General features: G+C 34.4%; 3 protein-coding genes and 13 non-coding genes across 19 annotated transcripts; 4 read left to right on the top strand and 12 right to left on the bottom strand.

Annotated features, from left to right (window-relative positions):
• Window positions 1–3,729: 3,729 nt before the first annotated feature.
• Window positions 3,730–3,802, bottom strand: TRNAK-CUU. Its single transcript has one exon. It is a non-coding gene; the product is annotated as a tRNA-Lys (tRNA).
• Window positions 3,803–4,118: 316 nt separating this feature from the next.
• Window positions 4,119–4,191, bottom strand: TRNAK-CUU. The gene has a single exon. It is a non-coding gene; the product is annotated as a tRNA-Lys (tRNA).
• Window positions 4,192–4,296: 105 nt separating this feature from the next.
• On the bottom strand, window positions 4,297–4,371 carry TRNAK-CUU. Its single transcript has one exon. It is a non-coding gene; the product is annotated as a tRNA-Lys (tRNA).
• Window positions 4,372–4,515: 144 nt separating this feature from the next.
• TRNAK-CUU lies at window positions 4,516–4,588 on the bottom strand. Its single transcript has one exon. It is a non-coding gene; the product is annotated as a tRNA-Lys (tRNA).
• Window positions 4,589–4,693: 105 nt separating this feature from the next.
• TRNAK-CUU lies at window positions 4,694–4,768 on the bottom strand. The gene has a single exon. It is a non-coding gene; the product is annotated as a tRNA-Lys (tRNA).
• A 144-nt stretch (window positions 4,769–4,912) lies between these two features.
• TRNAK-CUU lies at window positions 4,913–4,985 on the bottom strand. Its single transcript has one exon. It is a non-coding gene; the product is annotated as a tRNA-Lys (tRNA).
• A 461-nt stretch (window positions 4,986–5,446) lies between these two features.
• TRNAK-UUU lies at window positions 5,447–5,519 on the bottom strand. The gene has a single exon. It is a non-coding gene; the product is annotated as a tRNA-Lys (tRNA).
• Window positions 5,520–6,010: 491 nt separating this feature from the next.
• On the top strand, window positions 6,011–6,083 carry TRNAK-CUU. The gene has a single exon. It is a non-coding gene; the product is annotated as a tRNA-Lys (tRNA).
• A 371-nt stretch (window positions 6,084–6,454) lies between these two features.
• On the top strand, window positions 6,455–6,527 carry TRNAK-CUU. Its single transcript has one exon. It is a non-coding gene; the product is annotated as a tRNA-Lys (tRNA).
• A 250-nt stretch (window positions 6,528–6,777) lies between these two features.
• Window positions 6,778–6,850, bottom strand: TRNAK-CUU. The gene has a single exon. It is a non-coding gene; the product is annotated as a tRNA-Lys (tRNA).
• A 73-nt stretch (window positions 6,851–6,923) lies between these two features.
• Window positions 6,924–6,996, bottom strand: TRNAK-CUU. Its single transcript has one exon. It is a non-coding gene; the product is annotated as a tRNA-Lys (tRNA).
• Window positions 6,997–7,039: 43 nt separating this feature from the next.
• On the bottom strand, window positions 7,040–7,112 carry TRNAK-CUU. The gene has a single exon. It is a non-coding gene; the product is annotated as a tRNA-Lys (tRNA).
• Window positions 7,113–8,472: 1,360 nt separating this feature from the next.
• TRNAK-CUU lies at window positions 8,473–8,547 on the bottom strand. Its single transcript has one exon. It is a non-coding gene; the product is annotated as a tRNA-Lys (tRNA).
• A 232-nt stretch (window positions 8,548–8,779) lies between these two features.
• LOC111808087 (pentatricopeptide repeat-containing protein At5g06540-like) lies at window positions 8,780–13,243 on the bottom strand. 3 transcript variants are annotated; one of them, XM_023693883.1, is made up of 5 exons: window positions 11,405–13,243; window positions 11,204–11,327; window positions 10,825–11,067; window positions 9,467–9,618; window positions 8,780–9,136 (listed from the first exon to the last, which is right to left on the bottom strand). In XM_023693883.1, the coding sequence occupies exon 1, from the start codon at window positions 13,066–13,068 to the stop codon at window positions 11,473–11,475; it is 1,596 nt and encodes a 531-aa protein (XP_023549651.1). In that variant the 5' UTR covers window positions 13,069–13,243; the 3' UTR covers window positions 8,780–9,136; window positions 9,467–9,618; window positions 10,825–11,067; window positions 11,204–11,327; window positions 11,405–11,472. The 3 variants fall into 3 exon arrangements, with proteins under 3 accessions (XP_023549651.1, XP_023549650.1, XP_023549652.1); XM_023693882.1 differs by having other exon boundaries at window positions 10,825–11,327; XM_023693884.1 differs by lacking the exon at window positions 10,825–11,067.
• Window positions 13,244–15,277: 2,034 nt separating this feature from the next.
• LOC111808043 lies at window positions 15,278–19,553 on the top strand. 2 transcript variants are annotated; one of them, XM_023693818.1, is made up of 11 exons: window positions 15,278–15,574; window positions 16,005–16,083; window positions 16,191–16,301; window positions 16,591–16,704; window positions 16,885–17,226; window positions 17,445–17,749; window positions 17,944–18,043; window positions 18,119–18,178; window positions 18,578–18,664; window positions 18,751–18,891; window positions 19,000–19,553. In XM_023693818.1, the coding sequence occupies exons 1-11, from the start codon at window positions 15,462–15,464 to the stop codon at window positions 19,327–19,329; spliced, it is 1,782 nt and encodes a 593-aa protein (XP_023549586.1). In that variant the 5' UTR covers window positions 15,278–15,461; the 3' UTR covers window positions 19,330–19,553. The 2 variants fall into 2 exon arrangements, with proteins under 2 accessions (XP_023549586.1, XP_023549587.1); XM_023693819.1 differs by lacking the exon at window positions 15,278–15,574 and having other exon boundaries at window positions 16,164–16,301.
• Window positions 19,554–22,287: 2,734 nt separating this feature from the next.
• Window positions 22,288–24,601, top strand: LOC111808660 (metalloendoproteinase 1-MMP-like). The gene is made up of 2 exons (XM_023694776.1): window positions 22,288–23,026; window positions 24,237–24,601. Exons 1-2 carry the CDS (start codon window positions 22,351–22,353, stop codon window positions 24,599–24,601), a joined length of 1,041 nt encoding a protein of 346 aa, XP_023550544.1. The 5' UTR covers window positions 22,288–22,350.
• Window positions 24,602–26,426: the final 1,825 nt, after the last annotated feature.

Genomic DNA, 26,426 nt, shown 5'->3' with positions numbered 1-26,426 from the left:
CAAAAATATGATTGAATTGGTAGTTAGTTCTCTATTTAAAAAAATACATATAAAATTTTAAAAATAATATTAAGATTTTTATTTTTATAAATAAAAATTTAAGCATTTTTTTTATTTATAAAAATTTTATTTATCTTTTAAAAGAAATAATGTATAAATTTAATAATCGGAAAAAGAAAAAAATTATTATTTTAACATTACAGAGTGGAAGATCGAACCATCGACTTTTAAAATAATAATTAATTTATATTTGATCTATTGAATTGGGTTCCGATCGACAATTTTGTCTTCATTCTACTTTTATTTTATTTTTAATTTAAAAAAAATATGCTTGATAATGTTATTTATTTTTCTTGTCATATGTTAATAAGCTAAAAGTTTAGATATTTATATAAGATATTTTAAATATATAGATTTATAACATAACCACAACAAATAAATAAATAATGAATTAAAAAAAGGGGATTTAATAAATGAAAAAATGGTCACATTTTTTATTTATTATCATTTTTCAATATAGAAAATAAAAAATAAAAATGAAGACAAACGGTTGTGGTATCCATTGTGGAGCTCAGAAAAAAGCGCTAGAAAGTGAGCTGTCGGTAAAATTACAGAAATCCATGCAATGACGGTGACCGGTTTGGACGGTGACCTTCCATTGCGCCCTTTTATTGTTTCTTCCTTTTACGTATTTTCCTTATGATTTATTCATTAAAGAATAAATATATTGCTTATTCTCTATGGATTCTTATTCTTCCAATTTTATCCTTTTAGATATTACATATGAAACTACCAGATATTTTGTATCGAAAATCATTATTATTTATCCAACATTTAATTCAATTAATTAAAATATCTATTTAATAAAAAAAAAATTAAAAATAAATGTATTTATATAATTTAAAAATCTGACTAATTCGGATTAGTCAACTCAAACTATAAATATTGGATTGAGTTGGTTTTTTTTTGTTTCGGATTTGGGTTGAGTTAGATTTTTGGAAAACAAAAAAGATCATTTGGTTTATGAGTTGACATTTTTTGTTTCGAGTCAACCTAGTCAACTCGAAAATAAGGATACAACTCTCTCAATTTTACCCTACTTTTATTTGACATTTGTAAAGGATACATTATGACTTGATAAATATTTAATATTTTAGTTTTATGAGATTTTAATTATTAAGTTAACATATACTGTAGGTAATATAATTTTTTTAAATAATTAAAAAATAACGACTCAACAACCCTACCCAATNAAAAAAAAAAAAAACAAAAAAAAAAAAAAAAAAATAGAAGGTTGGATTGTGAACTTTGTTCTCGTTGCTTGGGTTACCAACCCAACCGACCTAATATTTCAAATTTATCCAAAATATTTTTCGATTCGAACTTAATCCATATACACCATTACATTTTTTTTTTTTTAATTGAAAGATGGTCGGAGAATAGATATTTAGGAAGGAAGGAAGGAGGGGGGTTGAAAGACAAGGGAAGGGGTTAAAACGGGAAATAGAAACAACGAACTAATGGAATCATAGAATCGGACAAGAATGTAGCGACCTAATCTTGGTGGAACATATAAAATGCCGCCGACAACGACCATCACACTATCTTGGTAATGTTTTAATTAATTGGGTTATGCTTGTATTTTAAAAATGATTAAAAAACGTGATTTAGTAGTACTTTGACATAAACTCGTGAATCTCACACTTGTCAATATGCTCGGGTTAACGAAATCGATTAATTGTTTCGTTAAAAACAGTGTGTTTTGAGTGTTTAAAACAAGATTGTAAGGTGATAAATATCTACCGAGAAAAATATGGTCTCCACATTATTCTCAAATGAAATATCAACGTGACAAGATTAACGATTATCTCTATCTGAGTTTAAGAGCTAACCTTCCTCGAATTTTGCATTTTGCTAAGCGGGGTTTTCACTTTAAAATCTATAAGAAAAATTATTGATATATAAGTTTAGTTGAAAATTATTTTTTGTTTTTTATTTAGAAAAATTAAGATTATATGACATTACTTTCATATTCCCATCTTTTTTTATTGTCTACTTTTTATCATTTTCAAAATTTAAAGACTAATTTGAAAACTATATTTTTAATTTTTAAAATTGGACTAAAAATTGAAGTATATATATATATATATTCTAAAAAACTAAGTATAAATTTAAAAAACAAAAATAAAAAAGAAAATTATTATCAATTTATCTTATTAGGGTGAATTTAGTTATTATGTTGGTAGTTGATATTTACATATAATAAAAATTATATTATTTTTTATGGAATTAAAACGGCTAATTAATGAAAATATCTTATATTTTATACTTTATTTTAAAAAAATCCCAATCTTTTAATAATACTGTTAAACTTTCAAATAAATTCAAAATACAAAAAAATAATAAATAATAATAAATAAATAAATAAACTTTTAAAATAGTTTAAAAAATACTTTTTAATCTTAAATTTCGTTTAAAAAATACCCATAAATTTTATCATTAATATTCTTAAAGTTTAAAAAATAAAAAAAGTAAAAACTTCAAAAATATTTTTAATTTTTTTTTTAAAAACAATACCACAACTTTTGAAAGTAGCTGAAAATATATTGATATATATATATATATATATATATATATATATATATATATATATATATATATTTTAAGTTTAATGTAATATTTTAAGGATATTTCTCTCCAACAAAATACAAAATTTAAGAGTATTTTTATTAATTTTGTGTTAGACGAACACAACTTTCCACACCACAATGGTATGATATTGTCTATTTTAAGAATAAGCTCTCATGGCTTTGCTTTGGGGAAGAGGTCTCATACCAATGAGAGAGTATTCCTTGATTATAAACCTATGATCATTCCCTAAATTAGCTAATGTGGGACTTTCATCATCCAACACCTCCCCCTCGAACAAAGTACGCCTCCCCTTAATCGAGGCTCGACTCCTTTGGAGTCTTAGTCATTTTTTACTGCCTTCGAAGAGGCTTGACTCCTTTTCTTTTGGAGTGCTTTGTTCGAAATTTGAGGATTTATCAATTTATTAGCACAACTAAGTTTAGGGCATGGCTCTTATACCATGTTAGACGAACACAACTCTCCACAATGGTATGATATTGTCCATTTTGAGCATAAGCTCTCATGGTTTTGCTTTGGGCTTCCCCAAAAGGCTTCCTACGAATGGAGAGAGTATTCCTTGATTATAAATCCAAGATCACCGTAAGAGATAAAGAAAAAAAAAAAGTTTACATTCAATGCAATAATCAATTATCCTTGGAAAAATATGAAATTTGGAGATGAAAATTGTGGTCAAAATTATTTTCACTATGCTTACATTATTTTCGTATCTCATTGTCAATTGTGGGCTTGAATCTACAACTAATAACCGACATACAACGAGTGACCCAATTAGTGTCTCTTCTCTATTAAAAAAAACTTAGAGAAAATCGCCAACCATGGGACTCTTCTCTATTGAAAACAATAAGAGCAAATTGCCCACCACGGGGGCTCAAACCCATGACCACAAGGTTAAGAGCCTTGTGCTCTATCAACTGAGCTAGACGGGCATATATACAACCCTTTGACATCTTGTCAAGTGACCCAATTAGTGTTTATTCGTTCGTATCTCTTCACTAATAAACAATCATTTAATGTCTTGATCGAGTAACCTAATTAGTAACTCTTCTATATTAAAAAGAGTAAGAGCAAAGAGCAAATCGCCCACCATGGGGCTCGAACCCATGACCACAAGGTTAAGAGCCTTGCGCTCTACCAACTGAGCTAGACGGGCCTACACAATAGGTACAACCATTTGACATCCTGTCGAGTGACCCAATTAATGTTTATCCGTTAGTGGCAATCATTTGATGTCTTGATCAAGTGACCTAATTAGTAACTTTTCTCTATTAAAAACAATAAGAGTAAATTGCCAACCGGGGCTTGAAGAACCCATGACCACAAGGACAACAGCCTTGCGCTCTACCAACCGAGCTAGTCAAGCATGCACAATAGGTACAACCCTTTGACGTCTTGTCAAGTGACCCAAGTTGTCTTGATCGAGTCACCTAATTAGTAACTCTTCTCTTTTAAAAACAATTATAGCAAATCGCCCACCATGGGGCTCGAACCCATGACCACAAGGTTAAGAGCCTTGCGCTCTACCAACTGAGCTAGACGGGCCTACACAATAGGTGCAACCCTTTGACATCTTGTCAAGTGACCTGATGTCTTAGATCGAACGAACAATTAGTAACTCTTCTCTATTAAAAAATAATTAGAGCAAATCGCCCACCTTGGGATTCAAACCCATGACCACACAAGGTTAAGAGCTTTGCGCTCTACCAACTGAGCTAGACAGGCATTAGACAATAGGTACAACCCTTTGACATCTTTTGGGTTTGGGTCGTGACCCAATTAGTGTTTTTTCATTATTGTCTCTTCACTAATAAACAATCATTAATCCTAATTAGTAACTCTTCTCTTTTAAAAACAATTATAGCAAATCGCCCACCATGGGGCTCGAACCCATGACCACAAGGTTAAGAGCCTTGCGCTCTACCAACTGAGCTAGACGGGCCTACACAATAGGTGCAACCCTTTGACATCTTGTCAAGTGACCTGATGTCTTAGATCGAACGAACAATTAGTAACTCTTCTCTATTAAAAAATAATTAGAGCAAATCGCCCACCTTGGGATTCAAACCCATGACCACACAAGGTTAAGAGCTTTGCGCTCTACCAACTGAGCTAGACAGGCATTAGACAATAGGTACAACCCTTTGACATCTTTTGGGTTTGGGTCGTGACCCAATTAGTGTTTTTTCATTATTGTCTCTTCACTAATAAACAATCATTAATCCTAATTAGTAACTCTTCTCTATTAAAGACAATTAGAACAAATCACCCACCATGGGGCTCGAACCCATGACCACAATGTTAAGAGTCTTGTGTTCTACCAACTAAGCTAGACGGGCTTACACAATAGGTGCAACCCTTTGATATCTTATCGAGTGACCTGATGTATTGATCGAGTGACCAATTAGTAACTCTTTTCTATTAAAAAACAATTAGAGAAAATCGACCACAGGACTCAGACCCATGACCACAAGGCACTACCAACTGAGCTAGACGAGCCTACAAAGTACAACCCTTTCACATCTGCTCTATTAAAAACAATTAGAACAAATCGCCCACCATGGGGCTTGAAACCCATGACCACAAGGTTAAGACCCTCGCGCTCTACCAATTGAGCTAGACAGACCTACACAATAGGTGCAACCCCCAGGTTAAGAACCTCGCGCTCTACCAATTGAGCTAGACGGACCTACACAATAGGTGCAAGCAACCCCCTTTGACATCTTGTCGAGTGACCTGATGTCTTAGATCGAGTGACCAATTAGTAACTCTTCTCTATTAAAAAACAATTAGAGCAAATCGCCTACCATGGGGCTCGAACCCATGGCCATAAGGTTAAAAGCCTTGCGCTCTACCAACTGAGCTAGACGGGCATAGACAATAGGTACAACCCTTTGACATCTTGCAGTGACCCAATTAGTGTTTATTCATTATTGTCTCTTCACTAATAAACAATCATTAATCATTTGATGTCTTGTGTGACCTAATTAGTAACTCTTCTCTATTAAAAACAATTAGAACAAATCACCACCATGAAGCTCGAACCTATGACCACAAAATTAAGAGCCTTGCGCTCTACCAACTAAGCTAGACGAGCCTAGGTGCAACCCTTTGACATCTTGTCGAGTGATCTGATGTCTTGATGAGTGACCTAATTAGTAACCCTTCTCTATTAGTAACAATTGGAACAAATCGCCCACCATGGGGCTCGAACCCATGACCGAATGATTGTTTTATTAGTGAAGAGACACTAACAAATAAACATTGGGTCACTCAACAAGATGTCTAAGGGTTGTACCTATTGTGTAGGCCCGTCTAGCTCAGTTGGTAGACAAGATGTCTAAGGGTTGTACCTATTGTGTAGGCCCGTCTAGCTCAGTTGGTAGAGCGCAAGGCTCTTAACCTTGTGGTCATGGGTTTGAGTTCCATGGTGGGCAATTTGTAGCTCGGTTGGTAGAGCGCAAGGCTCTTGACCGGTTTCGAGCCCCATGGTGGGCGATTTGCTCTAATTGTTTTTTAATAGAGAAGAGTTACCTATTGTGTTGGCTTGTCTAGCTCAGTTGGTAGAGCGTAAAGCTCTTAACCTTGTGGTCATGGGTTTGAGCCTCATGGTGGGCGATTTGCTCTAATTGTTTTTAATAGAGAAGAGTTACTAATATTAGGTCACTTTTTATTAGTGAAGAGACACTCACGAATAAACATTGGGTTACTCGACAAGATGTCTAAGGGTTGTACCTATTGTGGAGGTCCATCCAGTAGAGCACAAGGCTCTTAACCTTGTGGTCAAAGAGTTGCACCTAATGTGTAGGCCCGTCTAGCTCAGTTGGTAGAGCGCAAGGCTCTTAACCTTGTGGTCATGTGTTCGAGCCCCATGGTGGGCGATTTGCTCTAATTGTTTTTTAACAGAAAAGACCTACTAATTAGGTCACTCGATCAGTGAAGAGACACTAACGAATAAACATTGGGTCACTCAACAAGATGTCTAAGGGTTGTACCTATTGTGTAGGCCCGTCTAGCTCGGTTGGTAGAGCGCAAGGCTCTATCCACTAATAAACAATTAATAAACAATCATTTGATGTCTTGATCACCTAATTAGTAACTCTTCTCTATTAAAAAACAATTAGAACAAATTGTCCACCATGGGGCTCGAACCCATGACCACAAGGTTAAGAGCCTTGCGCTCTACCAACTGAGCTAGACAGGCCTACACAATATGTGCAACCCTTTGACGTCTTATCGAGTGACCTGATGTCTTGATTGAGTGACCTAATTAGTAACTCTTACCATGGGGCTCGAACCCATGACCACAAGGTTAAGAGCCTTGCGCTCTACCAATTGAGCTAGACGGGCCTACACAATAGGTGCAACCCTTTGACGTCAGGTCACTCCAAATCGCCAACCATGGGGTTCGAACCCATGACCACAAGGTTAAGAGCCTTGCGCTCTACCAACTGAGCTAGACGGGCCTACACAATAGGTAACAACCCTTTGACATCTTGTCGAGTGACCCAATTAGTGTTTCTTCGCTAGTGTCTCTTCTCTATTAAAAAAAATTTAGAGCAAATCTCCGACCATGGGGCTCAAACCCATGACTACAAGGTTAAGAGCCTTTCTCAGGTACAACCCTTTGATATCTTATGGAGTGAACCAATTAGTGTCCCTTCTCTATTAAAAAGAATTAAAGCAAATCTCCCGCCATGGGGTTGGTAGGCTCAAACCCATGGCGGACATAAACAACCATTTATTGTCTTGATCGAGTGACCTAATATTAAATGAAATTAGAGTAAATCGCCCACTATGGGGCTCAAATCCATGATTATAAGGTTAAAAGCCTTGCTCTCTACCAACTTTGCTAAACGGGCCTACACGACAAATACAACTCTTAGAGTGACCCAATTAGTGTTTCATCGACCAACTGAGCTAGATGGGCCTACCCAACAAATACAACCATTTGATGTCTTAAGCACTCTACCAATTGAGCTAGACAGGCCTACTTGACCAAGTGACTCAATTAGTGTCCACAAAGTTAAGCATCTTGCGCTCTACCAACTGAGCTAGACGTGCCTACTTGACCAAGTTTCTCAATTAGTGTCCACAAGGTTAAGAGCCTTGTCTATATGAACCAAAAGACATCAATCATACACTATACTTTAATGAAAATGTGAAGAAAATGTTGTTGAAATTATCAAAAGATATTTCAATTCATGTCAAATTGAAGAATAATGAAGCTTCATTGTTATAAATTTTGGGTTGATTACAATTTAGAAGTTACATTTACACAATGGTTAATTATAACCATAAAGTATACATAGAGGTTAATTATAGTCATAAAGTCGCTACAGACGGTTGAAATTTCTGATGTAAGGTTAAGAGTTTCATTTTGATCCTATATAAAACCATGTACGCTGTATTTGTAAGGAGACTTGGAAAATGTAGTAAAAGAAACATTTGTGCTTTCTTTTAGCCTAAGTTTCTTTGCAATTATATGCAACCCACCTAGAATCATCAATTTTGTTTGTGGAGTGATTCGAATCTCAAACAAATGTTCTCTTGTCCTGAAATATTCGATCAACAAGGTAATCCGAATCTTACTCCCCTTGTAGTGATTCCATATCATTTGGAATCAACAAAGTAATCCGAATCTTACTCCCCTTGTAGTGATTCCATATCATTTGGTATCAAAGCTTTTCCCTTAGGTTAGATTCCATATCACTTACGCTCTACCAACTGAGCTAGACGAGCCTACACAACAAATACAACCCTTTCATTTCTTCATTGAGGGACCCAATTAGTGTCTCTTCTCCGATAAAAAGATTTAGAGCAAACCACCCATTGTGGGGCTCAAACCCACAACCACACAAGGTTAAGAGCCTTGCACTTTACCAACTAAGCTAGACGGGCTTACACAACAAATAACCCTTTGATGTCTTGATTGAGCGACCTAATTAGTCTCTTCTCCGATAAAAAGATTTAAAGCAAATCATCTACCATGGGGCTTGAACCCACGGCCACAAAGGTAAAAGCCTTACTCTCTACAAACTGAGCTAGATGGGCCTACAAAATAAATACAACCCTTTGATGTATTGATCGAATGACCTATTAGTGTTTCTTCTCCGATAAAAAGATTTAGAGCTGCCAACAATTTAAAGAATAAAAATAAAAAATTACCCATAATAGGGCTCGATCCATGAGCACAAGGTTAAACTGAGCTAGACAAGTGTACATAATAAATACAACCTTTGGGTCTCTTGATCGGGTAACTTAATCAGAAAAAATAAAGTTCAAGGGTCTATCAAACACCTCTGAAGGTTCAGAGAACAAATAAATACCGACCTCAAAATTCTTGGACTAAATTTGTAATTTAACCAAAACGGTCTCTAATGACTTGCCATTGACCGAGCACAGACAGTAAGAAAAGTTTCAGATCAAGAACAAAAGGACAGCATATTTAGAACTCTTTTCCATAATTTGATGCATTCTTCCTCGAATCCTGGGCAGCATATTTAAAGAATAAGAACACAGTATCAGATCAAGAACAAAATGGTTCACATAATTGGAGCTTATTTCAAAAGCATTTATATAAATGTTTCACATAAAAGCATCACAAATAACCTTAACCATGTGACAATCATAAATTATTATATCTTCAGTCCACAAGGAGGAAACTCAATTATCTATGATATAATAGGTATAGCAAAATGGTCCCAAGTACTTTAAAATGATCTTATCTTGGCTCTCCGACCAATTTATACACACCTCGACTAACTTAATATCTACCAAGACATTCATATGTGTCACAGTCGCTCTTAAATTCACTTACCAAGCTGGAGATTGGGGCCACCCTGCAAGATTGGCTCCACCAACCTATGGTTTCTTCTATTGATTTTGCAGGCACCAGATAGCAACCTCCTAATCGTCCAGAGTAGCGAACCTCTAATTACTCAGCGCAAGTAAGTGTTCGTTTGGAAATGCCTGTTGGGAAAAAAAAAAGTTCTTAACTGAGCACTTTTAGCTAAATGTTTCCTCTAAATACATTTTAAATGTTTTTTTTAATCTCTTATTAGAATGTTCAGAAACCCTTTTCACCGCTCTTTAAAATTTTAACCGAACGCCACTGATTTCTAAAAAAACACTTTTTGTGAGATCCACATCGGTTGGGCAGGAGAACAAAACATTCTTTATAAGAGTGTGGAAACCTCCCTCTAGTAAATGCGTTTTAAAAACCTTGAGGGAAAGTCCGAAAGGGAAAGCCCAAAGAAGACAATATTTGATAGTGGTGGGATTGGGCCGTTATAAATGGTATCAAAGCCAGACACCAAGCTATGGGCCGACGATGTGGCTGAACCTTGAAGGGGGATAGACACAAAGTAGTGTGCTAGCAAAGACGCTGGGCCCTGAAAGGGGGTGGATTAGAGGGTCCCACATCGATTGGAGAAGGGAACGAGTGTCAGCGAGGATGCTGGGCCTTGAAAGGGGGTGGATTGTGAGATCCCACATCGGTTGGGGAGGAGAACGAAACATTATTTATAAGGGTGTGAAAATCTCTCCTTAGCAAACGCATTTTAAAAACCTTAAAGGGAATTCCGAAAGGGAAAACCCAAAGAGGACAATATCTACTAGCGGCAGGCTTGGGCCGTTACACTTTGACCAGTATATAGACATTTTAAAACACATACCAAACATGCACTAATATAGGGAAGCATAGGAATTGATGTAATAATGATATGCTTCATGGGTGAAAAATGATATAGGCATTTGAGATTGTTCTTAGTGCTCTAAACATCAGGTAGAATTGATCACTCATGCCCCAAATGGCCCATACCATTGAGTTCCATCAATGAGCACCGTTTTATTTTCCATGCCTAGAGAGACAGAGGGCAGTATACTCCAGGTGCTGTCTTTATCAACAATACATTAACTAAGCTGCATTCTCTCTACGCTTTTAAAAATACCCAGTAGTCTTAACTAAAAAAACAGGCTCAGTACACAACTAAAAGAGTAAAACCCTATTGTTTAGAAAACTTGCAAGTACACATCCAGTTTAGCAGAAGTTGTCCCAGAAAATATATAAACAGGCAGCCAACCGTGACAAAGAAGAATTCAAAGTCAAAACTTTCAATTAAGTCCTAGAAAAGTAGTGCAGCTGAACATATGTAGAAACTATAGATATAGGCTTACCGTGAAGATGATTTGCTAAAGGTCTCTGTAACAGCCCAAGTCCACCGCTAGCAGATATTGTCCTCTTTGGCTTTTTCCTTTCGGACTTCCCCTCAAGGTTTTTAAAACGTGTCTACTAGGGAGAGGTTTCCACACCCTTATAAAGAATGATTCGTTCTCCTCCCCAACCGATGTGGGATCTCACAGTCTCCCAATGACTTCTACAAATGGATGACACGAGAATACCCTTCAAGTATAAGCGATCTACGGGTAAAAAGAGATGAAAGACATGAGTCACAAGAATCTGTATCGTTTTACTTGGTATATAACAATGAACTGCAAATCGAAATTAACCGGCAAAACTTGTAACTTGCCAATATCCATCCCTATCTCGTCATACCTTGGTTTTTTTAGAACAACAATTATGGGAGTGAGGATTTGAACCTCCGACCTCGGAATAAATGTCTTGACCTTACGTTGGCCATGACAATGTGCGTTCTCCATCTTAAAGCACAACTTTTTCCCTGTAACGAAAAGAATTTTATTATGCTTTTAGAAAGATAAGGAAATTAATCACTTAATAGCCTAAGCTATTTCTTACCAACAAAGGGCAGACTTGCAATTATGTGAACCTTCTAAAAGACTTTCATCTCCTGTTTGAAGCAATTTCTAAATTACTTGACCAAGGGTCTCCCACTTCACCATTCTAGAAAGAGAACCAAGCATTTCACATATATCTTGCACTTGAGGATGAGAGAGATCGCCTGCAAGGAACTCTTGAACTGCACCATCGACCTCCAACACGCTGCAACCTGGCGTTTTTTTCGACCTGGTTTCTGATAAATTTTTCCTTACCTCCTTCGCCGCCATTTCCCATCCAGCTTCAGCATAGATGTTGTATGAAAGGACTTGCGTACCACAATCTGTTACACCCATAGCTAAAAGCTTTCTCCAAATTCTGTTCCCAACTTCAATATTCCCATATTTTCTACAAGCACCCAGCATTGCTCCCCACACATTGGCATCCACATTACTAAAGCCTCCCATTTTCTTCTCTATAAATTCCTCAGCATCCTCTACCATACCTGCTCTAGCCATAAGATCAACCACACAAGCATAATGCTCGAATTGAGGTTGAACCCCATAAACAGTATACATTTGGTCAAACAATTTAAGGCCCGTGTCGACCATCTTGGCGTGCGTACAAGCAGCAAGAACAGCTACAAATGTAGTTTCTGTAGCCTGAGTTCCGTTGAGAATCATTTTATCAAATAACTCGAGCGATTTCGTCACATCCCCATTCATTGCAACTCCAGAAATCATTGCATTCCATGCCCCTGCATCTTTATTTGAAATGCCCTCAAACACTGCTAATGCTGATTCAATGTAACCACATTTTGAATACATATCAACCAATGCAGTAGCCAATATCAGGTTCGATTCCCAACGGTGGCGCTTGGCATAAGAGTGCATCCAAAGTCCTTGTGTTATAGCACCAAGATGAGCACAAGCAGTAAGAACACTAACAGTAATTGATTCATTAGGCTTAATATCCTTCTCTTGCATTTGTCTAAACAAACAAAGCACCTCTCTGAAGTCACTAACCCGAGAATAAGCAGCTATCATGGCACTCCAAGAAATTACATTCCTCACAGGCATTTCATCAAACAGTTCTCTAGCACTCTCAACATCCCCCACCTTCCCATACCCATCAACCATCGCCGTCCACACGACCACATCCTTCACAGAACTTTTGTCGAACAATACGCGTGCAACTTTCAAATCGATTAAGGAATAAAATTCAACAAGCGTACTCACAACAAATGGATCATTCTCATATCCAAGAACAATAACATGGGCATGAACCAAATAACCTACTCGCTTCAATTCACTATAAACTAACGCGGAAGCTTTTATCAATGGCGGAAAAGTATAGTTATTAGCAAAAAGCCCTTGATCAATCAAATCTAAGTAACACAAAATCGCTTGTTTCGGAGCCCGCGATAGAACATACCCTCTGATCATCGAATTATACATGAAAGTATTCCTATGCCGAAGGTTCTTAAAAATTGCACAAGCGTAAGAAAAGAAAGAACCGTCATTATCGCCGGAAGTTGCAGCGACGGCGAGTAAAGGTGCGACACCGTATGGACTTTCAGGAAGGTGGGTCTTGAGAAGGTGGCCATGGATTTCTTTGAGATGTTGCAGCGATTTGGATTTGTGTATAAGGGGAGCAATGGCGTCCTTGAACGATTTGTGAATCATTTCAATTGTTGGTTTTTGGGTCAATCGTATTGATGGAAATAGGTATTTCAGGTTGTTAGGTGGCGCTTCAGTCTAGAAGTGGGTTTCAACCGCCGCAGCACGGCGGCGCGTGAGTGGCTGACGTGTAACCTAGCTTTGCAGAAGGGTTTTTCTTTTTCCCGCCTGAACTTCAGAAAAAAAACAAAAAAGCAAAATTGTGGGCCGCCGTTTACTTGTCGGAATTTCAAAACTAAAATGAGATTTGTTGGCAATTCAGATTGCTCAACCGATTAAACCATTACTCCAGAGCTTAGAATCTTTGGCCCCACTGATTGTTTGAGGAAGACCTCGATTTTCGTTGAAGGACTGAATTAATAGAAATATATAAAAATATTTTGAATTCATCTTCAACCCTCCACAATCCACAATGGTACGATACTATCCACTTGAGCATAAGATCTCGTAACTTTGCTTTTGACTTTCCAAGAAGTCTCATACCAATGAAGAGAGTATTACTTGATTATAAACTCATGATCATTCCTTAAACCTTCATCATCCAACACCTCCCCTCAAACAAAGTGCGTCTCCCTTTAATCGAGACTCGACTCCTTTGGAGTCTTTGTCATTTTTTATTGTCTTCGACGAGGCTTGAGTCATTTTTCTTTGGAGTCCTTTATTCGATATTTGAAGATTTAGCAATCTATTGGCATGACTCTGATACCATGTTAGGAATCACGACATTTTCCACTTTGAGTATAAGCTCCCATGGCATTGCTGAAATTAGCAAGACTTTACCATCCTTCGAAAATATTTTAAATTTTTTTTAATATTCTTAAATTTTTTTTAATATTTCAAGAATATCTTTAATTTCTTTTAAAGTTTCATCAATAAATTTAAAATTTTTTAATAATATATATTAAAGCAGATTAGGAAGGTTAAAACTACTTTAGGGTTTTTTTTTTTTAAATTTTCTTTAATTAAAATATATTAATAAAATTTTTCAAAATTTGACGATATTTTTTAAAATGGAAAGTTTAAAAGTGTGTTTAAAATAAAATATTAATGTTTTCAATTTAAAACAAATAAATATTTTTTTTAGACTTCTAAAAATTTAAGAGTATAAATTCAAATATCCATTTCACTTCTTATCGAATTAAAAAATTAATATATTCAAATATCCATAAAATATATTTTGAAGAGGACCCGACTTAAATAATATAATTTAAATTTAAAATTTACTTTACAAACACAATCAAAATTATTGGTAATAAAATTTATTGGTTAAATTATTGTACTTTATTTCAAAAATAGTCTCTCAATCTCTCATAGATTATCTCCAATTTTTTAACATTATTTTGAAAAGTTTAGGAGTATTTTTAAAATGTTGTACTAATAGTAAGAGTAACAAAACTTTTAAAAATCAAAGTGTATTTTTAAAACCTCTTTAAAAATTCAATGATAATTTTAAATCAAAGTATTAATCGTTTCTATAGCAGCGTAACGATAAAGGTATTTTTTGAATTTTTTAAAAAAGTTTAATGGTATTATTGGAATTTTTGAAAGTTTAGGAGTATTTTTTAGATAAAATATAAATTTAAAGATATTTTTATTAATTTAGCCTATTTATTTTCCATCCATATATTAACGATAAAAATATTTTGTTAAGGTTAAGATAATAGTGTGACATTTTAAATGAAAGCAGAAATATATTTTTTATTTTTTAAAAAATTTAAAAATATTACGGTAGAATTTGAATTAGTGGTGGTTCATAAATTGCATTCATTTAGAGTAAAAATTGCAAAAGATTTAATTATTACCTGATTTAGTATATGAATTATTGTATAGATGAACATGCGTGACAGAGACACATAGAGACATTGGGACCTCACAAATGAATATTAATCTATATATATATATATAGATATATAATAATTTAAACTTTTCTCCGTATGAAATTCAAAGATTTGAAAATCCCCTCCAAATTCAAACATTTCTATCTCAGATTCTCACGAACCGTAAATCAACCTACTTCAACGGCGAGGCTTGGATTTCAGTCTGTCTGTTTGTGGAAAAGACAGAGAGAGAGAGAGAAAACTTGATCAGAAAGATGAATTGAATTCTCGAATTGAATGCGATCAACAACCCTAAAGTGATTGAATTCAATTTTCTGGCAGAGGCAGAGAGGCCAACCACCATTGTCCGCTTATTCCACTGGTAATTTCTACAAATCTTTTCATGTCTGAGTAAAAAAGAGAGAGAAATTTTGCGTTTCGATCTTTGGATCCTGTTTTTCTTTTCATTTAATAGCTGACCCGTCGCGCAGTTCATTATATTTCTTTATGATCTTTGCTGAGTGGGGAGGTAGAATCATCGAGTGTTTAATAGAGCAAGAATGTGTATTCTGAATAACAATAATGAGTGGATTCGATATGCATTTGCGTGGTGAAGAAAAAGCTTCTGGGAATAGAGAACTTCGAGATTATTTAGCGTCGCATCATGTTCATGCCCGCCATAGGCGCTCTAGAAGGTTTAATTTGGACGTTTTTTTTTTATATATCTGTTGCATTTTGATCTCATCTTCGTTAGTTTAGGGTTTTTGTTTCCTTTCTTCTTTTGTTTGATTTTTAGAAACTGGAGAATTTAGAGGAGAGATTTATAGGCAACTTGTTGATATTGAATGTTGGAAGCTGGATCTAGTGGTTCCTTCAAGCAAATGAAGTTCTTAGTTTATAAATTGGCAGCGAACTAAACTTGAACACAGGGAATAATGTGGGGATGGAAATGGCGAGGATAGTTGTTTGTTCACATAATTTTCTCATTTGTTCTTCTTTTTCACTAACAAAAAGTTCGGTTATGAGGGTTTTTATAGAATCTATGAATTGCTTGATTCATCTGTCACTCTATAATGATCATAACATTATGTCACTAACTTTTGATCCTTTTTGTTCTTCTTCTAGTTCTTCAGACAGGAACTCCAATGTCATTAGAGGTGGGGTTCTGCATTCTAATAGCAAGAATGGCCGGAGCGACAAACAAGTGAGGCATCGAATCGTAGTTATCGTGCTTATGTTAGTGTATTGTTTTTATGTGTCTGCTTCTATAATGACTGTCTCAAGGGCGTTGGATCTTGTATGTATTAACAGGCATCCCCACTGTCTACAAGTGGTATTAGAGCACGAAGTCCGCTGCATGAGGGTGCTACTAATTTCAATGATAATTCGTCTTCTAAACACCGAGCGTCTTTGGAAAATGATGTAAGTATCTGGTCTCTCTCTCTCATGTTCCATTTGGAATCCATTTCAAGATATCAACTCTCGATGGTCAAGTGTGAGATCCCACATCGGTCGGAGAGGAGAACGAAGCATTCTTTAGAAGGGTGTGGAAACCTCTCCTTAGCAAATGCGTTTTAAAACCTTGAAGGAAAGCTCAAAGAGGACAATATCTGCTAGCGGTGGACTTGGGATGTTACATCAAGTCAATGAAGTTTCAAACGGTAGTTGAAAAATATTCTAACATCTCAATTTGTACACGTACAAATTGCAGATTGAGTTGCTACAGCTGCGGTTGCAACAAGAGAGATCTATGCGAAGTATGCTTGAAAGGGCAATGGGTCGTGCATCAAGTACTTTATCTCCCGGGCACAGGCACTTAGCTCAGGTAATTCTTTCACTTATTCACGAATGTATAGAAATGGTTAAGAGCTTTTCTGGTATACATTTCTAAATGCAGTGGTGAAGGCTTGAATCTTGAAGTCAAATTATCTCCTTGTATTCTAATACATTATATTATTGATTATTTGATCTCATACTTGCGCTGATCGGAGTACGTTTTTCCCAGACGAAGGATTTGATCACAGAAATTGAATTACTTGAAGAAGAGGTCGCAAACCGCGAACAGCATGTGCTCTCTCTCTATAGGAGTATTTTTGAAAATTGTGTTAGCAAGACATCTTCTCAGCAAAGTTCAGTCACAGTCTCTCCAGCTCATGGGAAGCATGAATCAAAAAAACACCCCAGTATCATTTCAAGTGCATTTTGTTCATCAAGGAAGTTCCCTTTGGGACCTTTGCAAACGTTCTCCGTAAACGACTTGGGAAAAAGAGCCTCGAATGCTGGTCCTAATTCCTTGTTGGGAGGAAAAGGCGACGTAAGTACGGGAAAAATTTCAGGCCCTGCAAAGGTACACTCTTAATATAGGTTGTTGTTTCTGCCCTGCTTAGCTAATACAGGGATATCAAGCAGTGACCATTTGTAGAATGTAATCAAGTTTCAGAACTCAAGAAGGTTTCTTGCCCATTAACACAACATTCAGTATTCCACATGTTGAAACTTCATGTACTTTGTAGCCATTACCTTCTGTGCCAAGTAGTGAAATATTCTCATCGAGTAATTTGTCAGGTTCGTGAAGCGCTTTCACAGGTGAAGAAAACTTCTCTGCGAACTCTAAAAGATCATCTTTTTGAGTGTCCAAGCAAATTATCAGAGGAGATGGTGAGGTGCATGGCTTTTATATACTGCTCTCTTCATAGAGTGGCATCTAACAATGCTAAAAAAAAGGCAAGTTCCTTCCCTAAAGTTAAACGGCCCGAGAGTGGACCTGTGGAGGAACAATGTGGGGATGTGAAAGCAATGCTGGAAATACATTGCATATCAACCAATAACACCCAGTTCTCTCGTGCTTCATATGCAATCAACAATTATAGGTATGTTTCTTGCCTCGAAATATAACTCCCTACAGAGTACGGTATGGGGTAGAAAAGGAAGACATGTTCGGTCCTTGTCTTTTGAAAATTAACTGAATTGTTGGAGTTCATTTTTTTTACGATTGTCCGGGACTCGTGCTTTGATGCCATTTTTCCTTTGGTTGCCCTTAACCATCCCATTTTATTGGTTTCAGAGTATTAGTTGAGCAGCTGGAAAAAGTGAATGTCAGTAAGATGGAGATTGATGCTCAAACTGCATTCTGGATTAATGTGTATAATGCTCTTCTAATGCATGTAAGATCAGCTAATTGTGACATTTCCAGTTCATTCTTCTCATTTTGTTGAGCTTGTTTTGCCTGCCTTTTTCAGGCATATTTGGCATATGGAATCCCTCATGGCTCTCTAAGAAGGTTGGCTTTGTTCCATAAGGTATTGCATTTCTCTGTCTGCAGTACATGAAATTTGAGATAGATATTTGTGTCGAGGATTGTCTGGAGGGAGTCCCACATGGGCTAATTTAGGGAATGATCATGGGTTTATAAGTAAGAAATACATTTTCATTGGTATGAGGTCTTTTGGGGAAGCCCAAAGCAAAACCATGAGAGCTGATGCTCAAAGTGGACAATATCATACCATTGTGGAGGGTCGGGATTCCTAACAAATTAGCAGCTACAATATGTGTAATATAATGCTCTAGATTATTACTATAGATGGACACTTTAAGGGGTTTCGTCGTTCATTCAAAGACCTTTGTGCTCGTGTCGGGCGAGCGAATTTGGTCCTTTTCGATAGACTAGCATTGTTGATGGGCTTTTCAGTATAGTGCAGGCTGCTTACAACATCGGTGGCCGTATCATCAGTGCAAATGCAATAGAACAATCAATTTTTTCCTTCAAATCCCCTCGAATAGGATGGGTATACACTCTTTTCTTAAACTTTCAACTATTTTTGTGTATGGATGAAAGAGATATCGCTCATTCTGTGACTTGTATAAACTATAGTGGCTTGAAACCATCATTTCCACCGCACTGAGGAAGAAGTCTGGTGAAGAAAGACAACTTATCTCTTCAAAATTAGGCCTTCCAAGTCTTCAACCTCTTGTTTGCTTTGGCCTCTGCACCGGTGCCTCTTCAGATCCTGTGGTAAATTATTGTTGATCCCTTAATCGATTTTATGAAATCTTTCGTTCTTTTTGTATGAAACGAATCTGTTTTTTTTTTTTTTTCGTTCTTTTTTGTTTAAACCTGCAGCTGAAAGTGTACACTGCATCAAATGTAAAAGAGGAACTGGAATTGGCCAAAAGGGAGTTTCTCCAAGCAAATATAGTTGTGAAGAAATCAAAGAAAGTATTCCTACCAAAGGTGCTCGAACGATTTGCACGTGAAGCATCCATCAGCTCAGACGAACTTCCGAAATGGATTTCCGAAAATGTCGATGGGAAACTCCACGAGTCGATACAGAAATGTATGGATCTTCAGACTGGCAAGAAGGCATCTCATATCATTGAGTGGTTACCTTACAGCTCAAAGTTCCGGTATGTATTTTCTACCAATCTAACTGAAAAGCCATGGTGCTCGTAAGACAAAATATCGTTGACTTGTCGTGAGGCGTCGAAAAGAAGACTGACCAAAAAAATTCTATGAATTCGAGTGGAAACAGATAGAGAATGGATTTTTGTAGTTGGAAGAACTCACCATTTGATAGTGTATATATCAATTAGTTCTGATTGTTGATTGTTGCAGCTTACCAAGCTGGTTCTGCTAGAAAAAGACTGCATTTTGAACCCTCCCTCTGCTTATTATTCTAAGCCATTTTGTTGGTTTCCTTTCAACACTGAAAAAAAAGGGTTCAAATTCAAATATATATTTCAATATCTTTCGTTAAATGGGAACGGAGAGATTCAACGCTCTAACATCTTAACTAATGGTGTATATTTTAACTAGTTGAGCTATGTTTAAGTTTGCAAATACATTAGAATATACATCGACGAGCCAATTGGTGCATTCCCTCTTTGTAAGCTTCATGAATGTCATATGTTCTATTGAATACACTCTTCATTTTCGTTTTTTGAGTTGAACAAACCCGGATTTGTACCTTCTAGATCAAGATAAATTCTTATTTTTTAGAGTTACTCATCGAAAATTGAATCATTGGCCAATAAGGTGATAATTGGGAATCTATATTTACTCGGTTATGTTTTGTTGTTGTGAAATAACATTAATAGTTAAATAACATTTTTTTTAACCAACATGAATTTTCAAGTTGGTCGGAATAGCTACTTGAATGAACTTAATAGAGTTTCACACCCAACTCAATGCTCTATTTTGAGCTCTACTTTTGGGTTAGGTTAGGTTAGATTGAATCTCTCGATAATAACACCAGAGTCAAAAGGGAAGGTTCCTATCACCCAGCTGCTTTCATCAACCAGAATCTATTACTAACATTATTACAAATGTCAAATAGTTTTCATCGCGGTTTTAATCTTTATAACAATAGTCATTAAACATTCATCAACCAGAATCTATTACTAACATTATTACAAATGTCAAATAGTTTTCATCGCGGTTTTAATCTTTATAACAATAGTCGGTAGGAGTTTAAGATTTAATAAATAAATTATATATATAAAAAAAAAAAAAAAAACAATCCCAATTTATGAAAAAAAAAAACTATAAAATCAAATGATTATAAAATGGACCTAAATAAATCAAATATATTATTAATGGGTTTTGAAAATAAAAATTCACAAATAGACTTTTGATTTTCTTCACCACTTAATATTGAAATGTTGAACCAAAATGTAAATAAATAAATAAGAGCTGAAACAGCTCAACTTCTCTATGGAAATCTTTGTTGGGGCACTTTAACAACTTTTGCATTATTTTCCTTACCATATGCTCCTAATTAATGATGCAATCATCATTATATGATTATTCATGTCACAAATCAAAGCCTCAAACTTAATGTGGTTTCATATCTGACATGAATAATTATAGACTGGATTAAGTTGAAACAAATTTTTAAATTCAACTCAATTGTTCCGGTACTCAAATAACCTTAATTAAATAATTAACCTAATTAAACCCAACGGTAAAATATTGGATTGGATTGGTTGAAATTGTTCAGCTCATTTATTCAAATTTTTATTTTTAATAAAAGTGTAAAAAACATCTATCTAAATTAAGTTTTGTAATTCAATATAATTCACGTTTTAAGGGACTTCAAAGGAGTTGTTGGAAATTAAATTATGAAAATGATAATAAATATGTGTATTAATTGTGTGGTGAGTAAAAAAAATTAAAATTAACAGTAAATTGGAAAATTCATGTTCAATTTATAAAATTTTCATTTATTTAAAATTAATTTGATCCAAATAAGTCGATAACTCATGATTTATTTCTATTCCACGTGGATTTTTTATTTTTAGATTTTTGTGAAAAAATGGGGATTTATTGACTAAAAAAGAAATTAATTCGTGAAATTATGTCCCAATAATTGTGAATTTATAAGAGAAAAAGAGGTTTTTTATTTTTGGACGTACTAGAAAAGAAAAAGTTATTGTAGGGCGTGGAATGATGAATTCAATTATTATTAAAGTCATGACGTACCCAATTATATCTTGACTTGATGTTATATTACGTCTTTGAGTGTTCGAGTGGATTTAATCATCCTCTAATTTTAAGGATTTGGGGCTTTATCTCGTAACGTTGTGGACGAACCCAATAATCTCGTAGTTATTAGAACTTGCTTAATCAGCCACGATTTATAAGAAATCANAAAAAAAAAAAAAAAAAAAAAAAAAAAAAAAAAAAAAAAAACCACACCCACATATAAATACCTTCTAGTAGAAAAGCTCAATTGACTAGTCGTGTAAGTAGTGATGGACGAAGTGGAAGCGAAGATGTCGACTTGAGTAACACAAACATCGATGAAAATCTGTTACCTCAAAAACCTAAATGCTCATCCACCGAAGGTTAAACTCTAATTTTTAAATTAATAATCTTTTATATATATATATATATTATTATTTTGGAGTGATTTGTTCAACATTTGAGGATTCTATTGGCATGGCTCTGATACAATTTGTAACGGCTCAAGCACTAGCAGATATTATCCTACTCTAATACCATGTTAGATGAACACGACTCTCCACAATGGTAGGCCTCAGACCAATGGAGATAGTATTACTAGATTATAAACTCATGATCATTTCCTAAATTAGCCGATGTACGACTTTTCTTTTCATGCAGCACAATAAAGACTCGTGCAAATACTAAATTAAAAAAAATATATAATAATTATTAAATTGAAAAAAGTTTATTTTAATTTATTAAAAATGGCAATGGTAATGAAAGAAAAGTGGGAATCTGCAATATAAAGGGAAGCACGCCAGAATCTTCTTAACTTTCCCATCCTCCTCTGTTTTCTTTTCCCCCAAATCCAGTTTCGACCATTTTTTCTAAAATCAATTAATTATTATTTCATAAATTTTTTAAAAAATAATTATTAATAAATAATCAGAAAATCCATCGGAAATAAAGCTTTTTTTTTTTCCCTTTCCATTTCTCTTGTCCCGATAACCGCCACCAAATAATATCCCCATGTTTCCGTTTTTCCGTTATTACCTCTGCTTCTTCTACCTTCTTTACTCTGTTTTTCCCGCCAGAATTTTGGCCGACTTCACGGCGGCGACGGCGACAATCGACGGCGATAGCAACTACGCATGGAGAAACTTCGCTCGGTTCCTCGACGCTGGCAAGGGCCGCGAAGTGAACGGCATGTCGGAGTTGAAGAAGTATTTGAATCGATTCGGTTACCTTCCGATTCCTCCTGAAAACAACTTCTCCGATTCCTTCGACGATCAATTCGTATCGGCGTTGATTCTTTATCAAAAGCGATTAGGTTTATCAGTCACTGGAAAGCTCGATTCCGAAACAATCGCGAGCATCATGTCGCCGAGATGCGGAATGAGTGACCTAATTAAAATCAACCACAGCGTATCAACAACGATTCGTTCAACGAGACGATACGCTTTCTTCAACGGTCAGCCGAGATGGATTCGATCATCGACTCTAACCTACGCTCTCTCACCGGATTACACAATCGAATACCTAACTTCAACGGAGATTCGAAAAGTAGTCCGGCGATCGTTCTCGCGATGGTCCGCGGTGATTCCGTTAAACTTCACAGAGTCTTCCGACTACGAATCTTCGGATATACGAATCGGATTCTTCCGCGGCGATCACGGAGACGGAGAGGCGTTCGACGGAGTATTAGGCATTTTGGCGCACGCGTTTTCGCCGGAAAACGGTAGGCTACACCTGGACGCGGCGGAGCGGTGGGCGGTGGATTTTGAAAAGGAGAAATCGAAAGTGGCGGTGGATTTGGAATCGGTAGTGACGCATGAGATAGGGCACGTTCTTGGACTGGCACACTCTGCGGTGAAAGAAGCTGTGATGTATCCGAGTTTGAGCCCGAGGGGGAAGAAGGTGGACCTAAGGATCGATGACGTGGAAGGAGTTCAGGCCTTGTACGGCTCAAACCCTAATTTCAAATTGAAATCCCTTTTGGAATCTGAAAAGTCTATCAACAACAACAGTGGATCGTCTTCTTCTTCAAACAACGCTAATTTCTTCTTCCTCTTATTCTTCCCCTCCATTTTTGCTTGCTTTCTGTTTTTCTTTTTATGAAATTAAAATTTCTCGTTTTTTTTTNTTTTTTTTTTTTTTTTTTTTTTTTTTTTTTTTTTTTTTTTTTTTTTTTTTTTTTTGTTCATTTTGTTACAATTGTATGTATTCGAAAGTAACACAAAAATGAATGAAAAAAAATAATAATAGAAAAGGGATCATTTGTTACATAATTGTGATGTTTTCTCCATTTTTTAAATATTTTTTTCAAAAATAAACTCTCTCAATAAATTTTTATAATTTCTATTAAAAAAATATAAAATATGTTAATAAATTCAATAATATTTTCAAAATTTTAAATTTCAGTATTTTATATATATATATATATACACGTTTTTGTGTATCTTCATCTCTTTTTTGTTCATGGGTTAATGAAATAAAATTTTATATCATTTAGTAACGTGACATAAATGTTTGAATAAGATAGCGTTTCAAATTATTTTATTTTATTCATTTAAGAATATTGTGAAATTAATGAAATAAAACAATATGTTATTTAATGAGAGGTAAAATATTTTGGATCATCATATAAGAATATTATTGTTGCCTAACCTTATCTTTATTATTAATTTTTTTAAAATGAATTAAATATATAACAAAAAAATGAAAAATGAAAGGTCAAATACTCCCCTATGTTACGTTCGTTTGAATAACAAAATAAATAAATTGGGGCAATTAAAGAAAAAGTCTTGAAAATGAGAGGAAAAATAAATAAATAAAAATTTTCCAATTTGGAATGCCCCACTCAAGGGTATTCAAAATATATACTTTTCAAAGAATGGAACTAAACTANGTATTAGGCATTTTGGCGCACGCGTTTTCGCCGGAAAACGGTAGGCTACACCTGGACGCGGCGGAGCGGTGGGCGGTGGATTTTGAAAAGGAGAAATCGAAAGTGGCGGTGGATTTGGAATCGGTAGTGACGCATGAGATAGGGCACGTTCTTGGACTGGCACACTCTGCGGTGAAAGAAGCTGTGATGTATCCGAGTTTGAGCCCGAGGGGGAAGAAGGTGGACCTAAGGATCGATGACGTGGAAGGAGTTCAGGCCTTGTACGGCTCAAACCCTAATTTCAAATTGAAATCCCTTTTGGAATCTGAAAAGTCTATCAACAACAACAGTGGATCGTCTTCTTCTTCAAACAACGCTAATTTCTTCNAATAATAATAATAATAATAATAATAATAATAATAATGAGAATAAATAAATAAATAACAATTTTTTATTCTTTTATAAGAGAACCTTAAAATTAGAGTAAACTTGTCATTTTTGTAAATAATTAAAAATTTAAGGACTCAATAAAAGTAAAATAAAAGATTTAAGGAATTATTAAAAAGAAATTTGGTAAGAACATGTTAAAAAGGGAAAGTTGTAGAGTGGAGACTACCTTTTCCTTTCCTATAATGTAATTTAAATTCAGATTTTAAAAAGAATATGCTTAACCTTAACGAACAAAATCAACATTTGGGTATTACTTTATGAAAAAGTAACCCACTTCTTCAATCATATAATTTTAATTCAACTCAATCTTTAATTCCCGATGTTTTAGAATATTCAAACCTTTATTATATAATCTTCTGGTTTCAAAGAAAAATATAAATGTCTTAATTGATCAATAAATTATATTCGTGTTATCGTTATATCAATCATGTTAACAATATATGCTACAACGAATTAGAGTTCATAGTCTATGAATGCTTTTATAATTTTAATTTTCAAAAGAACGAATAAATAAATATTATTTTTTTATTTTTTTAAAATTAAGATTATAAACACAATTTACCAATATTTTAAAAAATTCAACCAGAAATCAAAATATTTATTTAAGAAAAAAACTTACGTAGAATTTCAATGTTTCTAGAAAAAAAATATAAATAATATAAAATGAAATTTAGTACCTAAAATATAATATATATATATATATATATATATAATTTTCAAAAGCTAAAATTTAGGGAATAAATATACCATTGAATGGTTTCTTGAAATTTATATATTAAAGTCAAAACTGTTAAATTGAAATATAATTAAAAAAAATTATATTACGAAAAATATTTAGCCAATCTTGAAATATATTTTTCTTTAATTTTTTATTGTTCAATTAATAGTCATCTAAGATGGCGTAGCCATCGGTCTTTCTAAATGCAAGAAACCCAAACGGGTCTTCTACCTTTACCAATTACTAAAAAGAATATACTTTTTGAAAAGACATCAATAATTAGTCAAACACAGAATAAATAAATAATTCTAATAATACACGTGGAAAATACAAAAATAGTCAAATTTTGGGAATTAAATAGTCAAATTATTTACAAAAGTATCCATAGAATTGAGAAAGTTATAATTTACTTGGAAAATTTAGTTTTCAAATTAAATAAATGTATAAAGTAATTCTAGGAAACAAAAAAGTATAAAATAATATTTATTTATTTATTTATTGCTTCTATTTATAAAGTATTTTATGTTAGTAATGAAATTATTTTCCTAAATTTTATATGTTACCTCTTTATAATATTATTTACAAAACTTTATAAATTATTTATTTTTAGCATCCACAAAGAGAGAGAAGATATTGTTTAGCGACCGTCAATCACTCTTGTGGGGATGTGATAACATTTGAAATAATGACGACAATGAGTTGATCAAAACGACATGAGTCTAATCAATCACAAGTTCAAAGGAGCCCACAAGAAGCCAACTTGGGCCGGCCCATTATCGCCTTGATCAGTTCTTTTATTTATTTATTTATTTATTTATGTTAATTACGTGTTTTTCTCAAACAAATTAAATTTTTGTATGATTTTATTAAAATCTTTAAAAAAAAATTATTAATATTAATAAATAAACAAACTCAAAACCCTAAATTTAATGTATATTATTAATAAATGAAAGTTAAAATTAAAATTCAAAATATATTATTATTTTATTAATAAATTATTATAATGATATAAGATTTATAAATATATTATTTAATATAATTCACTCCAGC

The sequence above is a fragment of the Cucurbita pepo genome, chromosome LG13 (assembly GCF_002806865.2).
Source record: "Cucurbita pepo subsp. pepo cultivar mu-cu-16 chromosome LG13, ASM280686v2, whole genome shotgun sequence".
Classification (NCBI taxonomy): Eukaryota; Viridiplantae; Streptophyta; class Magnoliopsida; order Cucurbitales; family Cucurbitaceae; genus Cucurbita; species Cucurbita pepo.
This window is presented reverse-complemented; position numbering and strand designations above follow the sequence as displayed.